Here is a 16,104-nt window from a genome sequence, read left to right as displayed (position 1 = left end):
CATGTGAAATGTTTTCAGCCTGCCTAAATTGTGTCAAATGCAACAATATACTCCAGCTCGGTAGCATTTTAACATTTTTAACATTTTTAGTACTGATGCACCAAAATGAAGATTCTTGTCTAATACTGATTTATGATGCTTTGGGCCAAAATGTCTCAAAAATGTTTTAATATATAGTGGCTTGCACTAGTTTTGACATCCCTAGTCAAAATAACTGTTACTGTTGCAAAAATGGAAAAGGGCCTAAAGCAAAAATATGGGCACCCAAATCATTAGCATCCATATTAAATGTATAATGTATGTATAATATGAACTAGGGTTCCAGCGGTATATCGTTTATGGGTATGAATGTTGATGGTTATCATACCATGTACATTTGCTTCATTCCTTTTTTGGAAAAAAAGTGCAGCCAAACAGAGAATCACACCAATTTGTTCCTATAAAAATGAAAATAACCATTAGCTGGAACAAAATTGTTCCCCATCACATACAGCTTTCTTATTAATTTATTTAAGGATACATTTTACATATACTTCCATTAATAAATAGTTTCATTAACATAAATACCATGTTTTCATTCCGTTAAGTATGTAATAATAGGAACAAGAACAACAACAAGAACAAAAGAAAGTGAAATAATGTAAACAGTGATACCATAACTCAACAATATTTTTAGGATAGTTATCATACCGTGAAAATCTCATACCGTTGCAACCCTAGCTTTAACATACAGAGAATGTTACGTTATCCAGGGCAATCCATTTCTTCAAATTTTACTAATGCTTTGTGCTTTTGTAGTGTCTCATTCTTACAAAAGCTGTGACTACAGATGCTGTTGTTTTGCTGTGTTCTGATGTTTTGCTTCTGTTGTTGTGCTGTGTTCTGATGTTTTGCTGTGTTAGGATGTTTTCAAAGTGATGTATCTAGTAGAGTGGACAATGGGTGCTGAGTGGATGGCTGGGTTGTATTGTTTTTCTAAAGTAGAAACTGTGAAATAGTTGAAATTATAGTGCACATTAAACATTTAATATATATTTTATCAGTCACAATCTTTAGCTTTTGGTTTGCTTCCATTTTTTGCAGAATATTTCCAGTGGCTGAACTTGTGGTGCATTCCTAAACTGAACGCTATGACAGCTACGGTTTCTCATTCAGTTTCGCATCCCTTCTTCAGAGCTTGTTTCTGCTATGACTGATATGAAAGAAGGGGTTTGTGGACTGAGCATGGATGGGTCAACTGTGTTATCTTGTGTGTTATGTGACTCAAATTTGTAAGAAAAGTAATTACGCTGTAAAAACAAACACTGGTAACACAGTATGCTTTGCAGCTTACTTACATGTGACCTGTCTCTCTATTCCCCTCTTAAAGGCAGATGACACTTACATGCAGCTGAAGAAGGACCTGGAGTATCTAGACCTGAAGGTGGGCCCCTGGTGAATCTGTCCTTGTTTTCCTCCTCTTCATCTTTTGTTTCCCTCCCTTTCTCCCAGTTTTCCCCTCCTTTTTAGGACTTTAAGCCTTATATTTATTCTTCAGCGTTTTTCTTCTGCAGGACATGAATGAATGAGGGTTTTGGAAGCACAATGACTTTCATGTAGTCCCTCAAGGGATTAATGCTCCTTACAGCACAGATATTTAACAGACATAAAAAAACACATGCTGGTAGGGACTGATAAATAAAAATAAAGGTGCTGATCTGAAATCAGGCTTTACTTTTCATACTTTTTCAGGCTTTACTTTTTCTAAAATTCCTTGACTGCATGAAAAGGCCACTACTGATCCCAGATCAGCCCTCTTCGTCCTGATGTGTTAAAGTATTAATAGAACTGTTACAGGCCTATACTCGTTCGGAACTAAGGAGACACAGTAATGTTCTCTGTGCCGCAGCGTTTCGCTCTGTGCCATTGCTGCCTGGAATTGAAGGTCAGAAGCGCTGTTAGACGATGAAAAGGACATTTCAAATGAATTTGCCTCTTTTTTTCCTGTTTGCAAGTGCTGTAAATGCCTTTAAAGCCTTTGCTCTCGATTGGCTTTGAATACCTTTTTCTTTCTCTTTAATTTTTTTTTTTTACTAACTTGTCACACCATGTTCACCAGCACATTTGGACCCACTGACTGTAAAAAAGGAGAGTCAAACAAATATCTGTCAATTGATGGAAATATTTTACCTGCAGTACTTAAACAGCTATACATTAGACACATCCAGAGGTGCGCTCACTTTGATTGTCATCACGGTCATTAAAAGACACTTAATTATGTTATGTTGTTTTTTTTTTCTAAAACTGAATGCTTTACATACTTTTGCAAATACTTTGAACGTCCCTGTATGCGTTTAATGATTTGCGTGCCCTACACCTCTGATTAATAGTCGTGTCAGCTGGAGTGGAGCTTTTGGGCCGCGTAACCTAATGACACCTTTTTTATTCTTCGTTTTTAAACAGATGAAACGTATTGAACCGCTCATCCGTTTGGCTCACAATGTCTTACAAAACTCCAGTCAGGGAAGTGGGTACACTTTGAATGTAAGCCCTGCGTGTGTACAAAGTGTGACTCCTCCATGGCTTTGTTTCCCTTGGATTTTGATGTTTTCCTGGTGGACCATTCATATCATGCCCATAGTGATAAAGTGTGTCATAGGTAGTCTGTACCGCTGTTTGATACTGTGCTGTTATGCATGTGCTATTTAAAAAGTATGTTTTTTTTATGTATGCTTATGCTTCAGATTATGTGGAGCGAAAATGTTACGAATATCAATACTATTCTAGTGACCACAACACAAAGTTTTGAAATGGGAATTTATTTCTTTTGTATTTTTTGGATTCATATTTTATTTTCAATACCAAACACTATATATATATATATATATATATATATATATATATATATATATATATATAAATGGAACTTGTTATTATTAGTATATTTATTGTCATTATTATTTATTTCCAATTCCAGTCCATTCAGATTGTTATTTTACTTTGGTTTGAAATAAACAATAAAAAAAAATTTTTTGTTGCTAATCTGCTAAACATATGGGTGGAAGTTGATTTATCAAATTCATTAGATAAACCAAAAAAAAACAAAAAAACAAACAATCTAATAATATCCCCCATGTACAGATTAAAATACTGTATTATTTTGATGGCAAGATACTATATATATATATATATATATATATAGTATCTTGCCATCAAAATAATACATCTCAGTATTTTAATCTGTACATGGGGGACTGCAATTATGTTAATATGTTAACCCTTTAATACTCCAAGGCTTATTACACACTAAGATGTATTATTCAGTAACTGCTGGTTAATAATATACTACTACTACAGTGTCCATTGTTTTTGACCCCAACTAAACACAGTGATAGTGTGTATCTCATTTTTCATTTCAGTTTTAGTGTGGCCTCTCACATGGTTAATGATAAGTGCGCAGTCTGTGAAAAGTATTGATATTCTGCCAGAGAAAGAGTAACTCTGTGAGTGGACCATTTATGCTTTTTCCCAAGTGCTCAGATGCTTAGAGGTTCCACAAGAGCTTTTATTTTAGCTGGTAACTTATATCTGATGATGTTTCTTTATGTCCTGTGTTTAGTATGTATTACGCTGACCAAAGCACACGTCTCATATTTTTTTATAATTTCAGCAAGCTTGTTGTCAGTGTCCCATGCAGTCTCAATTTAAAAAATGTTTCTTCTGTTCATTGGTGTAATGAAATGGTTTCCAGTGGTGGTCCTGGAGTAGCCATGCTATGCACATTTTCATGTTCTCCCTGTTTAACCGGGGGTGGAATAAGTACAAATGAATTATGCTACAACTTCATACAGTATGGGTACAATTAAACCTACTCAGGTGTCTAAAAGTCAAATATTATTTTTTATTAGAAAAAAACAGTGGTGTGTGGTGCAGTTAATGGTAATTGCTCAAAATAAATTTGCGTACTTGTGGACATTTTCAGTGGTGGTGATAGGAACCAGATGTAGAATGCCCCGAAAAAGAAAAAAACTGTGCAGAAAGTTAATTTTTAGCAATATTTATGAGGTTTTTAAGATCTGTTCATGGCGAACAGGTGCATCTGAGGCAAAACAATCCCCAAAGACTGTTTTACCATCATCAGTCTTATCTATAAAACTCTTGTAGGTTTACTGGTGGTGTTGAACAGTAAATAAAATGGCTATATTTGTGTTTTAGACATCACGACCCCTGGTTTCTATCATCACCACTGTAAAGAAATCCCAGTTGGTAAGTCTGTTGACAATGCACCATTTCACACACCAAAACCATATATCAAGATTTAAAAAAATGTGTGGTAAAAATATGTTTTCCACCCCTGATATATCCACGTTACCTCAGGAAGGGACGTTAAACTGGATGAGGAATGTTTAGGCAGGACAATGACCAGGGCAGAAAAATCTTAGGGCAGGGGTACTCCAGGGTCAGGGTTGGGAACCAAAAGGGTATTTAGGGCTGTCATGATGACTCATGATATCAAAATCATACAGGAATTGGCAGATAATTGCTTTAAATCTGGTGTTTATTTTTTGTTACATTTTTCTGTTGTTATTCTGTGTAGATTGAGCCCTGATTTGTACATCTTAGAAATGTTTATGTTTTGACATATGTTTTAAAAAAAAATATCTGATATTGGCATGGCTCCACAATTCCTGTATTGGTGTATCTTAAAAAGGGTTTTAATTCTACAGTGGTTAGTTTAAAGTTTACTGAGTGATAATGCATAATTTAAAGCCTTCTACTGGTCTTACTTACTTTATAGTCAGTTATGAATTTTTAAATGACTTTGTGCGCATAAGGTTTATATGTACTGTTTTTTACATAATATGCACTTCTGCCATATACTGTCTCTTTAAAGCTGTCCTTAATCCTTTCTTCCCCAAATGTTCTAAAAAAAAAGTTAAATTTTTTGGCCTATTTTAAAAAAATTAAGTTGATGTCTATTGTTTTCAAAATTAAGTAATAAGTAATTTTATTATATTGATTAATGACAGCCCTAATCGTTTTATTGAATTTCACCTGCATTCTTTATAAGTGCTTATTTTGTATGTGTGCGGTGTTACAGGTGACCGGACGCGATGTGCTGAAAGACAGACCTTCGCGGCCGGTCAAAATAGCCGAAAGCGATATTGACGTAAGTTGCACCCTTCAATCCGCCCTCCGTTTTTCTTCTCTTCTCTCCTCCCCTCTCTCTCATCCCCTTTACCAGGCCACATTTTAAACAAATGGCCACTTTCTCGCCTGCTGTAGTCTTGCTCGCTCTGTTTGCTTTGCACAAAAAGCCATTAGTGGCGAAAGCATGACCAAGTTTGGACTCGTCAGTTTGTTTGGGTAAACACAGGCATGCGAGGGAGACAAACAGGCAGCGATGCGCACCGCTGGGACACGTGCAGCAGCACCAGCGCCCAGCCTGTGACTATAGATCGGGCCTTTTATTTCCAGCTCTCAATTTAAAGAGAAAAATACATGCTATGGGATTTTTATGTTTTAAGCTCGTAAATTTTTCAGTTTGATTTTTGTATTCCATCTCTCTCTCTCTCTCTCTCTCTCTCCCTCTTATTTGCTCTCTCTTTCTGTCTTACTCTCCCCCCCTCTCTCATTCTCTCCTCTCTCGCCCACTTTTCTTATGATTGGAGGTAAATAAGCTGAAAGTCTTGACTTTTCATCATTAACATTGTTCCAGTTTAACAATTTATAAGAACTTTGCTGGTGAATTTATCGGAGCAATGCATTTTTAATGCTGTTAAAACAACAATATAGTGCAGTAAAATAAAAACAGCTTAATAATTAATCGGACGGCTTGATAAATAGTGCAGAGAATAAACACTCTCTCACACAGTGAGAAGATGCCTATAAACTAGGCATTTCTGCAAGTGCTGTGTGTGTGTGTGTGTGTGCATGCACATAACCCATTTTTCGGTCTGTTTGTTTCTGCAAAATAATGCCACCAAAATTGTCATGAGGAGCTTGGGGTTTATGGTAATGACTGTGGAAAAAAACAACAAAACCAAAAAACAACACGACCATCTCCGCCTTTTCTTCAGATTTCAGTGTTTTAAAGTGCTTCATGCTTTTATCTGGCAGTATATGTGGTCATGTTTTATATCCAATGTCTTCATTAGGTGAAATTGAGCAGATTATGTGAACAAGACAAAATCCTTCAGGAACTGGAGACCAGGATACGCACACTTAAAGAGGACAAGGTCTGGCTCAAGGCTTCTCCTTTACATTCGCATACAAGTGTATTGATTCCATTAAATGATAGGGCAGTAATTAATGAGGCTGATGCACTGCTGGCACTCTCTCTCTGCTCTTTCTCTGTCTCTCTCTTTCTCTTGGCCTGTAGGACAAGCTGGAGTCAGTTCTGGACGTGTCCCATCAGCAGATGGAGCAGTACCGGGACCAGCCGTCCCATGCAGAGAAGATCGCCTACCAGCAGAGGCTGCTGCAGGAGGACGTGGTGCACATCCGTGCCGACATTTCACAGGTTTCCACGGTGAGACGCACAAACTGCATAGAGAAGATTAGGGAAAAGAGTCGCTTAAACGAAAGGACTACATTTCCTATCAAATTAAACTATACATAATATACATAATATATACATAATATATATAAAACAATCTTGAATCATCTTTTTAAATGATAAGTGTTTAATTTTTCAGATTTCCCCAGATTACTGCAAAAGATATTAATAAACACTTCAAAAAGTATGTTAACCGAATAAAACATTGAATGTAATGTGTTCATTAGCTTATTTAAATGAAAACACCTGTTTTAGCTGTAAATATATTGGGTTTGTTTGATCAGGAGAGAAATTGAAAACCTTGGGCGTGTTTCTCCCTTTTTTAACCCCCATAAGCCCCTTTTAGACATGCACTGTAATGCAGAACATTTTCCAGACATTTTTGTCTGTTTGTGTGAGCAGTTGTACTGGCCAATAACCAGCCTTTGTCTTGCCATCCGCCTAGTACAAAGTCCAGGGAATGTACGAGTGGGCCTATGTGTGAATAGAGCAGGAAACTTTTGGAAGAATTCACAGTGGGCATGTTGATGACATCAGTATGGATCTCTGACTGTAAGCTACATGTTTGTAGGCGTAACTCTGGATAATGTCTGGATCTAATTCTCCGGACATGTTGCGAAGTTCATATGTGAAAACAGCTTTACAGAAGCTGTCCTTCAGTCAGCTGTCCTGTTGAGATCTGTACAAATCCACTTTTGCCCAAATAACACATGGCAGGCAGGTGCACTAGTGTAAATATGACCGTGTGTTGTGTTGAGCAGGAGATGGAGAATGCATGGAATGAGTACAGCAGACTGGAGGCGGACGTGGAGCGGCTGCGCTCAGCTCTTCAAGAGCAAATGAATCGCAGTATCCTCTCACAGGTTGGTAATGCCATGCCAACACCTCTCACACATGTTCAGATTCAGTAATCCCCTTTGTTAAGTGGAGCTTTTAAAAGCAGTACTCAGGCAGGGTATTATAGTATTTGTATTTAGGCTTTGTGGGATTTAGTATGTTTGTAATATAGCAGATTACCAGCAGTAGCCAATTAGACGTCCATATGTTCTCTAATCAGTTCTACCAGCCCCTCCAATATGACGCATATTCATTACAGCATTCAAGGGTGCTATAATTACTTCATTTGAAGACAGGTTCAAATGTGGTGGGAAATCATTCTTAAACAGAATGCCCCCTCCCCATAGAGTACATACAATACATACATGGAAACTACACTGCAGAAACAGACAGTATTGAACTTTTTGTGACATAATTTCCAAGTAAATTTCTGAGCTTTCTTTTTGCTACAAACATTATGTAGTAAGTAGAAAGTAACAATAATATATTGTATATCTATTGTATATCTCTAGATGTTTGGGAAAGTAAAGGCAGAAAGTAAGGGAAGAGTCAAGAGTAATACTGGCTGGATGAAATGACTAAAAAATAAATAAGATGTTGTTCCTCTGAGCTCATTGGAGTCCTCCGCATTTAACCCATCTGGTAGTGAACACACACTCACACATGTCTTAGGGGCAGTGAGTACACACACACACCCAGAGCGGTGGGCAGCCAGCGCCCGCGGAGCAGAGAGAGTAAAGGGCCTTGCTCAAGGGCCCAACAGTGGCATTGCCAAGCTTGCCAAGCCCGGGAATTGAACCCACAACCCTGTTATCGATATCCCAGCGCTCTAACCGCTGAGCCACCACTGCCCCAATTTAATTAAAGCCCATAAATGTAAAGTTCATAATTGTAGGTGATATGCTAGAAACTGTCAATGCAATACTATTAGCTTAGCATAGTGCATAGCCTAGCAAATGATTTAGCAGTTGATTCACACTTTGGTTCGGACCCAAACCCCCATTTGTTACTGATTTGGAAAAAATCGTTATACCGTTTTACCCCTAGTAGACTGTGGTTTAATTGTCTACCTATGATTCCCTGCCTTTGTGTGTAGCACGAGAAAGCTCAGTTGAGGAAGGAGCTGTGGCGGATTGAGGACGTAATGGCGGGCCTGAGCTCCAGCAAAGCCAACTACAAAGTGACCATCGACTCTGTGCAGAACCCAGGTGAGCGCGGGGCCGTCCCCGCCGTCACCCCCACGCACTGGAGTCATGACGGAGGTACTGAGCCCACTTCCACACCCACCACCGCTTCATGCTTATTGTTCTCATGCTCTGAGGTAAATTTGTTGTGTGTATGTGTGTGTGTGTGTGTGTGTGTGTGTGTGTATGATCTAGAGAGGAAACTCGTGCCTTCGGCCTTGTCTCCATCAGTGCCTTCTCTCTCAGTGGGGGAGCTGAAAGGGGCTCAGGCCAGCCCTCATCCTAGTCCAGCACAGTCCAGCTCACAACCCTTCCACCTTTCTCAAGCACTCCACACACCAAAATGGGTGAGGAAACAAAAAAAACAATAGAACCTCTGTTTTGTTGAGTATTGCACATACTACAATAATAGCAGCACACCAGACTGTCAGACTGAGGAGATCACATGTGCCACAGCTTTTGAGTAGAAGCTGTTTTTAAGTCTTAAGGCTCATTTATGCTCAGTGTTAAATACAGATACAGACAGATCCTTTTGTCCGTACTCTGCATTCGTTTCATCCGTACTTGTGCACTTTCTCGATAAGCTTACAGTTACAGACAGAATGGAGCAGTATGACCGGAAATCAGTGTACCCAACAGATCACAACCACTCTGGCAAATCTCTGGCAGAAAAGAAACTTAAGGTGGAGCTTTTTTATTTAATGTCCTCACAGATCACTGTCATTTACACCTTTTTATGGAAAGGACATTGTCACAATCTCCTCCACTGTCCACTGACTCTTAACTGCCCTCTGGTGGATGTATTGTTCTGCATCCGTGCTGTATGGTGGTAGTGATGGTTATATCGTTTGAAATGGACGTATTCATTTTTGTGCATAAATGAAGTATAAATGAGCCTTTGTTTGTGCATATGCAAATTGATCTGAAGTTCTTGCCTAATGAGAGGAGATCAAACAGATGATGTCCAGGGTATGTAAGGTCTTTATGAGGTTCTTACACAGGTGTTCTCACACAGCATGCAATGTGAAAATGTTCTAATGATGGTAACAGTGAAGTCCTATATATTTGAGGGCTTTTTTGACAGCCTTGGTGCAGCTGCTGTACCAGGCTGTCGTGCAGTTTCTTAGGAAACTCTCTGTGGTGCCTCTGAAAAAGTTGAGGGGAGGTTGTCATTTCATAGCCTCAGAATTTCATAGCCCTTATCCACCACCGCCCAGGGGAGTTCCCCTGTGGAGATCCTCTCCACAGCCTCTATGTTGATTTGGATTGGACAATCTTGTGAAAGCCCGGATAATCTTCTTGGTCTTTTTGGTGTTTAACATCAGGTTAGTTTTGGGCACTATTTGGTCAGGGGTGTTGGATTTATGATGAATTCTATGGACTCTTATTAGGCTGAAGAAGATGCCCCCCCCAGACCTCCTCTACCCCACCTCTACAGTCCAGAGGAGCACCCCCCAGCAGTGCCGCCCTTGCCCAAGGAGACCTCCGTAATTCGCCACACATCTGTCCGTGGCCTCAAGCGTCAGTCAGACGAACGCAAGCGTGACCGAGAGATTGGTCACTTCCCCAACGGAGACAACAAGGTCAGTAGCCAGGGAAGCCACCCAGGATAAGATGAACCTTTGGTCTGAAGCTGTTGTCAACTTGCTGAGTTATTTTCTTCCTGGGGATCCAGGTGGAATTGAGGACATTTCTCAGTGAACCTGAGCTGTTGGGAGTTGGAGGGCAAATGGGTGGTTCAAGCCATGATGGGGGCTACCAGACCTTACCAAGCAGAGGTAAACAACCACAACCTAAACTCCAAACAACCCAGTCAGGTGGATTTTCATCTAGACCATAGCAAACATGTTTGTTTGAAATGTACTTTGGTTAAAAATGTTCCGCATCTTGTTTAGTTAAATGAAACTTTTCACTAGGTCTGGCAGGCTCTTCTTCCAGGCTCAATCAGTCCACAAGCATCTCCTCATATGTCACCATCAGAAGAGGAGCCACAATGTCCAGCTTGAGGGTAAGACTCCGAACCAGTGCTTGAAATTTGTCCATACAGTGTATGAATAAACCCTACTTTATAGTGCTCCATTGTAGGGAACAGTAAACACAATGCATGTCTACTCTGCTTGCCTCTTTGCTGCTGGTATTGACGTGCTCCCTCGCCCCTGCAGGAGAGACCAAAGAGTGCCTTGGAGAGGCTGTACTCGGGCGAGCCTGCACATCAGCGGGGCCGGATGAGTGCCGAGGAGCAGCTGGAGAGGATGAAGCGCCATCAGAAGGCTTTGGTGCGCGAGCGGAAGCGTACACTCAGCCAGGGCGAGCGGCAGGCCTCTTCATCCCGCTCTGCCTCCTCCTCACGTCCCGTCTCTGCAGACCTGGGATCAGTATGTTCAAGCACAGCCCCCGTTACACACACACTTTCCTTCTGGAGATGAGTAGCACAAACACAGTCCCATCATTAGCGCGCTTTCAGCAATAGAGCTCTGTGGAGAAAACAAAGGGGTTAAGCATTAGCAAAAACAGAGGATTAATGAAGTAGTGGGTACTGCAGGTGAGTATGTGTGTTGGGAAGTGTCAGATAGAGGGATGGAGGGTAGAGAGAATATTTTACATATTATGAAGGTTTAAGCTGTAGTGGATTGAAGGTGGACTTGGAAGTCTGTGCAATGGTTAGACAGAGTGCCTTTCTTTCTAAAACCCCAGTGTCTTTCTTTTTTTGCTTATGCCAATGAAAGGACCACAAGTTCTGCTGAGGTCTCATTTGTTAGAGGAGCAATTACAGACATGATGTACTATTGATGACATGTATTCAAATCATGACATTGACCATTGTAATGAATCCACGCTTTAATGATGTCAGCAGTGCCCTGTGTTGCTTAAGTGTCTTGATCTGGGACGAATCACATTTGTGTGGGCTTTGCAAAATGAATAGGATTAATGCGCAAGGGTCTTCAGTTAATGTAATAGATGCCTTACACCGGTGCTAACTCAAATCACTGTCTCGAAATACACTCTCAGCCTTTCTGCAATGCTAACCCAATGCTGGGGAAAGGGCTAACTCTACTGAAAGGGCTTTCAAATAGACTACTTCACTCTGGAACCACTTGGCAGTGCATCACCCTGCAGTATAACCACAACAGAAGCTTTGGGCTTCAGTTGTAGCTGCTTCTGTCCAGGTATCATTGTGCTTACTTCATAAAGAAGGCTTATTTACACCAACTTGCATTTAATAATTTATTTTTTCATTAACATCATGGGAATTCATCCAAACCCTGGAGTCTTAATCACTTGCTATGTGTGCTGAATCATACTGATTTTTAACAACCGCTATGCGATTTTGAGGATGTGGCGCAATAAAATCCCACTTTACCCATCAACTAATTTCAACCCATTTTGTATATTCCACCCCACTAATCATCACCCTGATTTTATTCACACGCAAACCAGTTCTTTCTAATGGTTTTAAAATCACAGGCCATGTTTTCAGATGTCTTTAAAATTCCATTTAAAATCAAAATGTTCTTGCTTTACAATCTATACTGCACTGTGAGTGAAGAGGATGTGTGTGTCTCTGTGCTTTGGTATTTGTGCATACGTGTGTATGTGTGTATATATATATATATATATATATATATATATATATATATATATATATTCACTGTATTGTTGAACTACTCACCAAGCATGGCGCTTTTTTTCGTCACGTGTGGTGATAATAAGACAGCTAATGGTAGCATAATCTTAAACATAGAGTATCGTCTGCATCGCCTCAGTATTTTTTATGTGGATTTTTGCACGGAATGAATAAACACTTTGCTAATAAATAAACATGGTGTTCTTTTTTTTCATTTCCCAAAAGTTATTACTGTCCATAAATGCCAGGATTTTTGTTCAGTTGTACTTAAGCACAATGATGCCTAGGAATGAAGCATGTTTGGCTATGGTTGGGAGATGCACTAGCCTCTGTTGCTTTGTAGCAGCGATGCCCTTTCCGATTTCCCAGCTTGGACCTCTAGCTCCTGTGGCTACAACAGGAAGAGCCTGTTTCGGTGACGTCAATGCTTACAGTTCACGTTCGGGGACTTTGTTAGTGGTTTATCTTTTTCCTCAGGGCCTTTTTGCGAATGCGAGAAAGGTGATTATAAACCGAACGAGCAGAAGTAAATGAGCTAGTGATATGGCGCTTCTTCACAAATTGTCCATTTATGTACAATGTACACCTTTTCTCATTGCACCACCACTTTTTCCCCCCAAAGCTATTGACATTGAGACAAGAGGATGTTGTTTAAACTGTTACCCTAAAAGGAATGGTTTAGTGCATCTGTGTTTATGCTCTCTGATTTGTTTGTTAAACTATTTGTTCTGTGCACACACGCACCTGGCGCATATAAGAATGCCTTGGTTTGCCCCCCCCCCATGCTCCACTGTGTATTGAACCGAAATACCTAACTGTCCTTTGCCTCTTAGGCTGAAGTGTTTACAAAGTCTGAGCTGACTATTAACTGCTTCTGTGCAAGACAGCCTGGCTTACGAGCACATGAAGAGCTGTACCTTTCTTATATTTGTTAAGATGGGACTGATTTCAAATCAGCTCGTGTCCATATAATGACTCACATGAGAATATAGAAGACAAAAGCTGAAACTTAGTTCACCTTGTTGTTCACACTAAATGCAATGCAAGCCCAGGCCGCTGAGAGCTGCGTGTGTGTGTTGTGCCCTCAGTGGAGGCGCGAGCAGGAGTTTGATTTGCAGCTCCTGGAGCGGGCTGTGCAGGGCGAGGAGAGGCCGCCTGAGCACAAAGAGAGGCAGCGTTCACGCTCAGACGAGTGGCTCACCCTCCAGTCCACCCCCCTCAAAGAGCTTGACATGGAGCCTCTTGACTATCAGCTGGACCTCAGCAAAGAGGTACTGTTCCCCTTTGACCCGCTCTCTGTTCTTATGTTTACTGTATATGTTGTGTTTTACAATGATGTTTAGTTGTTAGATGAGTGCCTTATCTTGTTGACTCAAAATTCACTTAGTATAAAAAACAGTGGGGATTTCGTACATACAGCGGTATCGCAAAATGAGCACAGTATTTCAAAATGTCGATGTGTCTGATGTGTCAAATTTCTGCTCTGTGTCTATCTAGTGCACAGCCCAAAGAGCTCATTCATTCATGTGCATTTAAAAGAGCCACAGGGTGGGGGAAGGGGCACTTTGGGAGCTTATTAATTGGTGATGAGTTCCATTAAAATCGTATCTAAGCCTACATAGAAAAGTCCAAACACACAGAACCACTCTTACAGCAGAACAACTCTCTCTTTTTGTTACTTGCAGCATCAGTCGCTCCACTTTGCTCTCAGACACGAGTTTTTATCATCAACACCTGTGTCGGGAGATCAACAGTTATTCAACAGCAGCTGCACTGGGCTGTCTGATACTCAGTGGATCGGTAGCTGAGCTGGCTAAGCAAAGACTAGCTTAGTGAGTAAAAAAAAAACAGTAAAAACTTTTAACTCAGCCCTCTGTCTGTCCAACAGCAGCCGCTCCATCTGTGTAATTTTTGTCTAAACGTTTATTAGTGGGCTTCCAGTCAGCCAGACTTCTGTTAGCTTTGGGGTGAGCAGATTGTTATCCTGCTAACTAAGCTAATGCTCACCAGCTTCTCTCACCTGATGTATTTTTTGTGTTTTTACCGATTGTAGAGGAGTAATCAAGTAATCAAGTAATCAAGGCTATCTGGGGAATCTGGAGAGTTCTTAAACATATATTTTTGTTTTCTTTTGTTTATTTTTACTTTTGTGCATTTGAATGAGTCATTTTATTTTGCATTTGCAAATTGTAAATGAAGAGCAGAGGATGTGCATTATGAAGCAGTCAGATGCATCACATTAAAATGCTTTTTTAGCGTTCAGTGTTCGTGTGTGGCTGCTGAATAATTGAAATAAAATCACTTACATAAAAAATTATAGTTATCAGCAACTACCGCAGTTTTTGTTGACGCCTCAAACTCAGTGGGAACGTCAGAAAATCAACTAGATTTTCAACTAGTAATTACAACACTGTGGTGTTCAGCTACACTCATCTCATTTCCAACATGACTTGAAGACAGCATTGGTAGTGGTAGTGGGTGGTAAATCACTAAGAACCAGACTTTGGTCGCAGTAGTCTTGTTCCCTGTTCAAATAAATGGTAAAATAAAGGCTTGGTGGTGTTGGCTGAATGAAGTTACATGTGCTCTTCATCCCTCCATGGCTGTGTAGCTGTCTAAGCCCGAGAAGGTGATCATCCCTGAGCGCTATCTGGACTTTGAGCCAGAGGAGCCGCTCAGCCCTCAGGAGATGGAGGCGCGCCATCGCAAAGTGGAGCGCATTAAGAACATCCTGGCAAAGTCTAGGTAAATACTGGTTGGGTTCAGTAAAGATACATGGTCCTGGTGGAATGCATGTTTAAACCAAAGGACCAGACTGTAGACCAGAAAAAAAGCAAATGAGTATTGAGTAAAGTAATGTAAATGAGTAAATTAGTTTTTTCAGTTTAACCATGTGTGTCTTTGTGTTTGCCCGATAGTGTGCAGAATATGCCTCCATCTGTAACAGTGGATAAGCCGGTGCTGCCAGACCTAGACTCAGCACTTCAGGAGCAGGAAAGGATCATCACTATGTCGTACGCCCTGGCCTCCGAGGCCTCTCTGAAGAGCAAGCAGGTGGCAGGTAACCAGCCCTCGTGCCGTCTCACTTTAGATGTCTTACACAGACCCACCCTGCACTCTCAATGAGTGTCCACTTGCACAGATGCACTGCATTTCCCACGTGCACACATTATGCTCACGCGTCACTTTTTGACATTTTCACCTAATGGAGTGACTTCTTGCTCCAGACACGCAGACTAGGCTCTGAGACAGCTCTGAAGTGCACTCACTCAAACCACCTCAACAACTCCACACCGTTAGTTCATGCTCTCCACACCTGCAGGACCCTCAAAGGACCGCCTAGACATTCAGCGTCATATATATTATTAACACCTGGATCATTAGGCGTTTAGATAGTGGATCAGGAGTAACAGGGGCAATTCGTTTCGACAGCATTGAAAGCACATTCCTACTGACTAGCACATTCCTAAAAATCCAAGACAGACAGATGTGATGAAGAAGGAGAAGAAAAAAGCTGTGAAGCTGGGCCCATAATCATCAGGTCCTAATAACAGAACATTATTCCTCATTAGGTGGGATGTGATGAGTAAAGCCGTTTGCTAATTGTGAGCCGTGTTGAATCTCTCAGGCTGGGAGGAATCTCTTGATGAGGCCATTTTTCTGGGCTGATCAATGACTGAGCTGAAGATGCGTCGGGCCTCCCTCTCGTCCGCGTCCTGTGGCTGTGCTTTGAACGTGTTTCAGAACTGGCATATAAAAGCGTGCCAGCACACTTTTCATCTTTACTTTCTCACGCCGCACCCCCTTGCTCTCTTCCCCCTCTAACCTTCAGAAGAACAGCCAGCCAGTGCTAGTCTCCCTCTCTCCCATATCTCTCAGTCACTGGCGTTCGCAGCCTGTCTCTCACTTCTGAAATGAAT

At 40.9% G+C, this 16,104-nt stretch overlaps 1 protein-coding gene across 9 annotated transcripts in view; it reads left to right on the top strand.

The window, feature by feature from the left end:
- plekha7b (pleckstrin homology domain containing, family A member 7b) overlaps positions 1 to 16,104 on the top strand; it is a 134,166-nt gene that overhangs the window by 115,234 nt on the left and 2,828 nt on the right. For 7 of the 9 annotated variants that reach the window (XM_072661013.1, XM_072661010.1, XM_072661014.1 and 4 more), the window contains 15 exons: positions 1,370 to 1,423; positions 4,195 to 4,245; positions 5,081 to 5,149; positions 6,138 to 6,218; positions 6,362 to 6,511; positions 7,300 to 7,401; positions 8,472 to 8,637; positions 8,755 to 8,906; positions 9,951 to 10,142; positions 10,235 to 10,337; positions 10,476 to 10,567; positions 10,722 to 10,934; positions 13,273 to 13,455; positions 14,796 to 14,929; positions 15,103 to 15,245. In XM_072661013.1, the coding sequence (XP_072517114.1) occupies positions 1,370 to 1,423; positions 4,195 to 4,245; positions 5,081 to 5,149; positions 6,138 to 6,218; positions 6,362 to 6,511; positions 7,300 to 7,401; positions 8,472 to 8,637; positions 8,755 to 8,906; positions 9,951 to 10,142; positions 10,235 to 10,337; positions 10,476 to 10,567; positions 10,722 to 10,934; positions 13,273 to 13,455; positions 14,796 to 14,929; positions 15,103 to 15,245 (1,885 nt within the window). The remainder of the gene's footprint in view (positions 1 to 1,369; positions 1,424 to 4,194; positions 4,246 to 5,080; positions 5,150 to 6,137; positions 6,219 to 6,361; positions 6,512 to 7,299; positions 7,402 to 8,471; positions 8,638 to 8,754; positions 8,907 to 9,950; positions 10,143 to 10,234; positions 10,338 to 10,475; positions 10,568 to 10,721; positions 10,935 to 13,272; positions 13,456 to 14,795; positions 14,930 to 15,102; positions 15,246 to 16,104) is intronic. The other 2 variants (XM_072661016.1, XM_072661012.1) reach the window with 1 other exon arrangement.

The sequence above is a fragment of the Salminus brasiliensis genome, chromosome 17 (genome assembly GCF_030463535.1).
Source record: "Salminus brasiliensis chromosome 17, fSalBra1.hap2, whole genome shotgun sequence".
In the NCBI taxonomy this organism is placed as follows: domain Eukaryota; kingdom Metazoa; phylum Chordata; class Actinopteri; order Characiformes; family Bryconidae; genus Salminus; species Salminus brasiliensis.
This window is presented reverse-complemented; position numbering and strand designations above follow the sequence as displayed.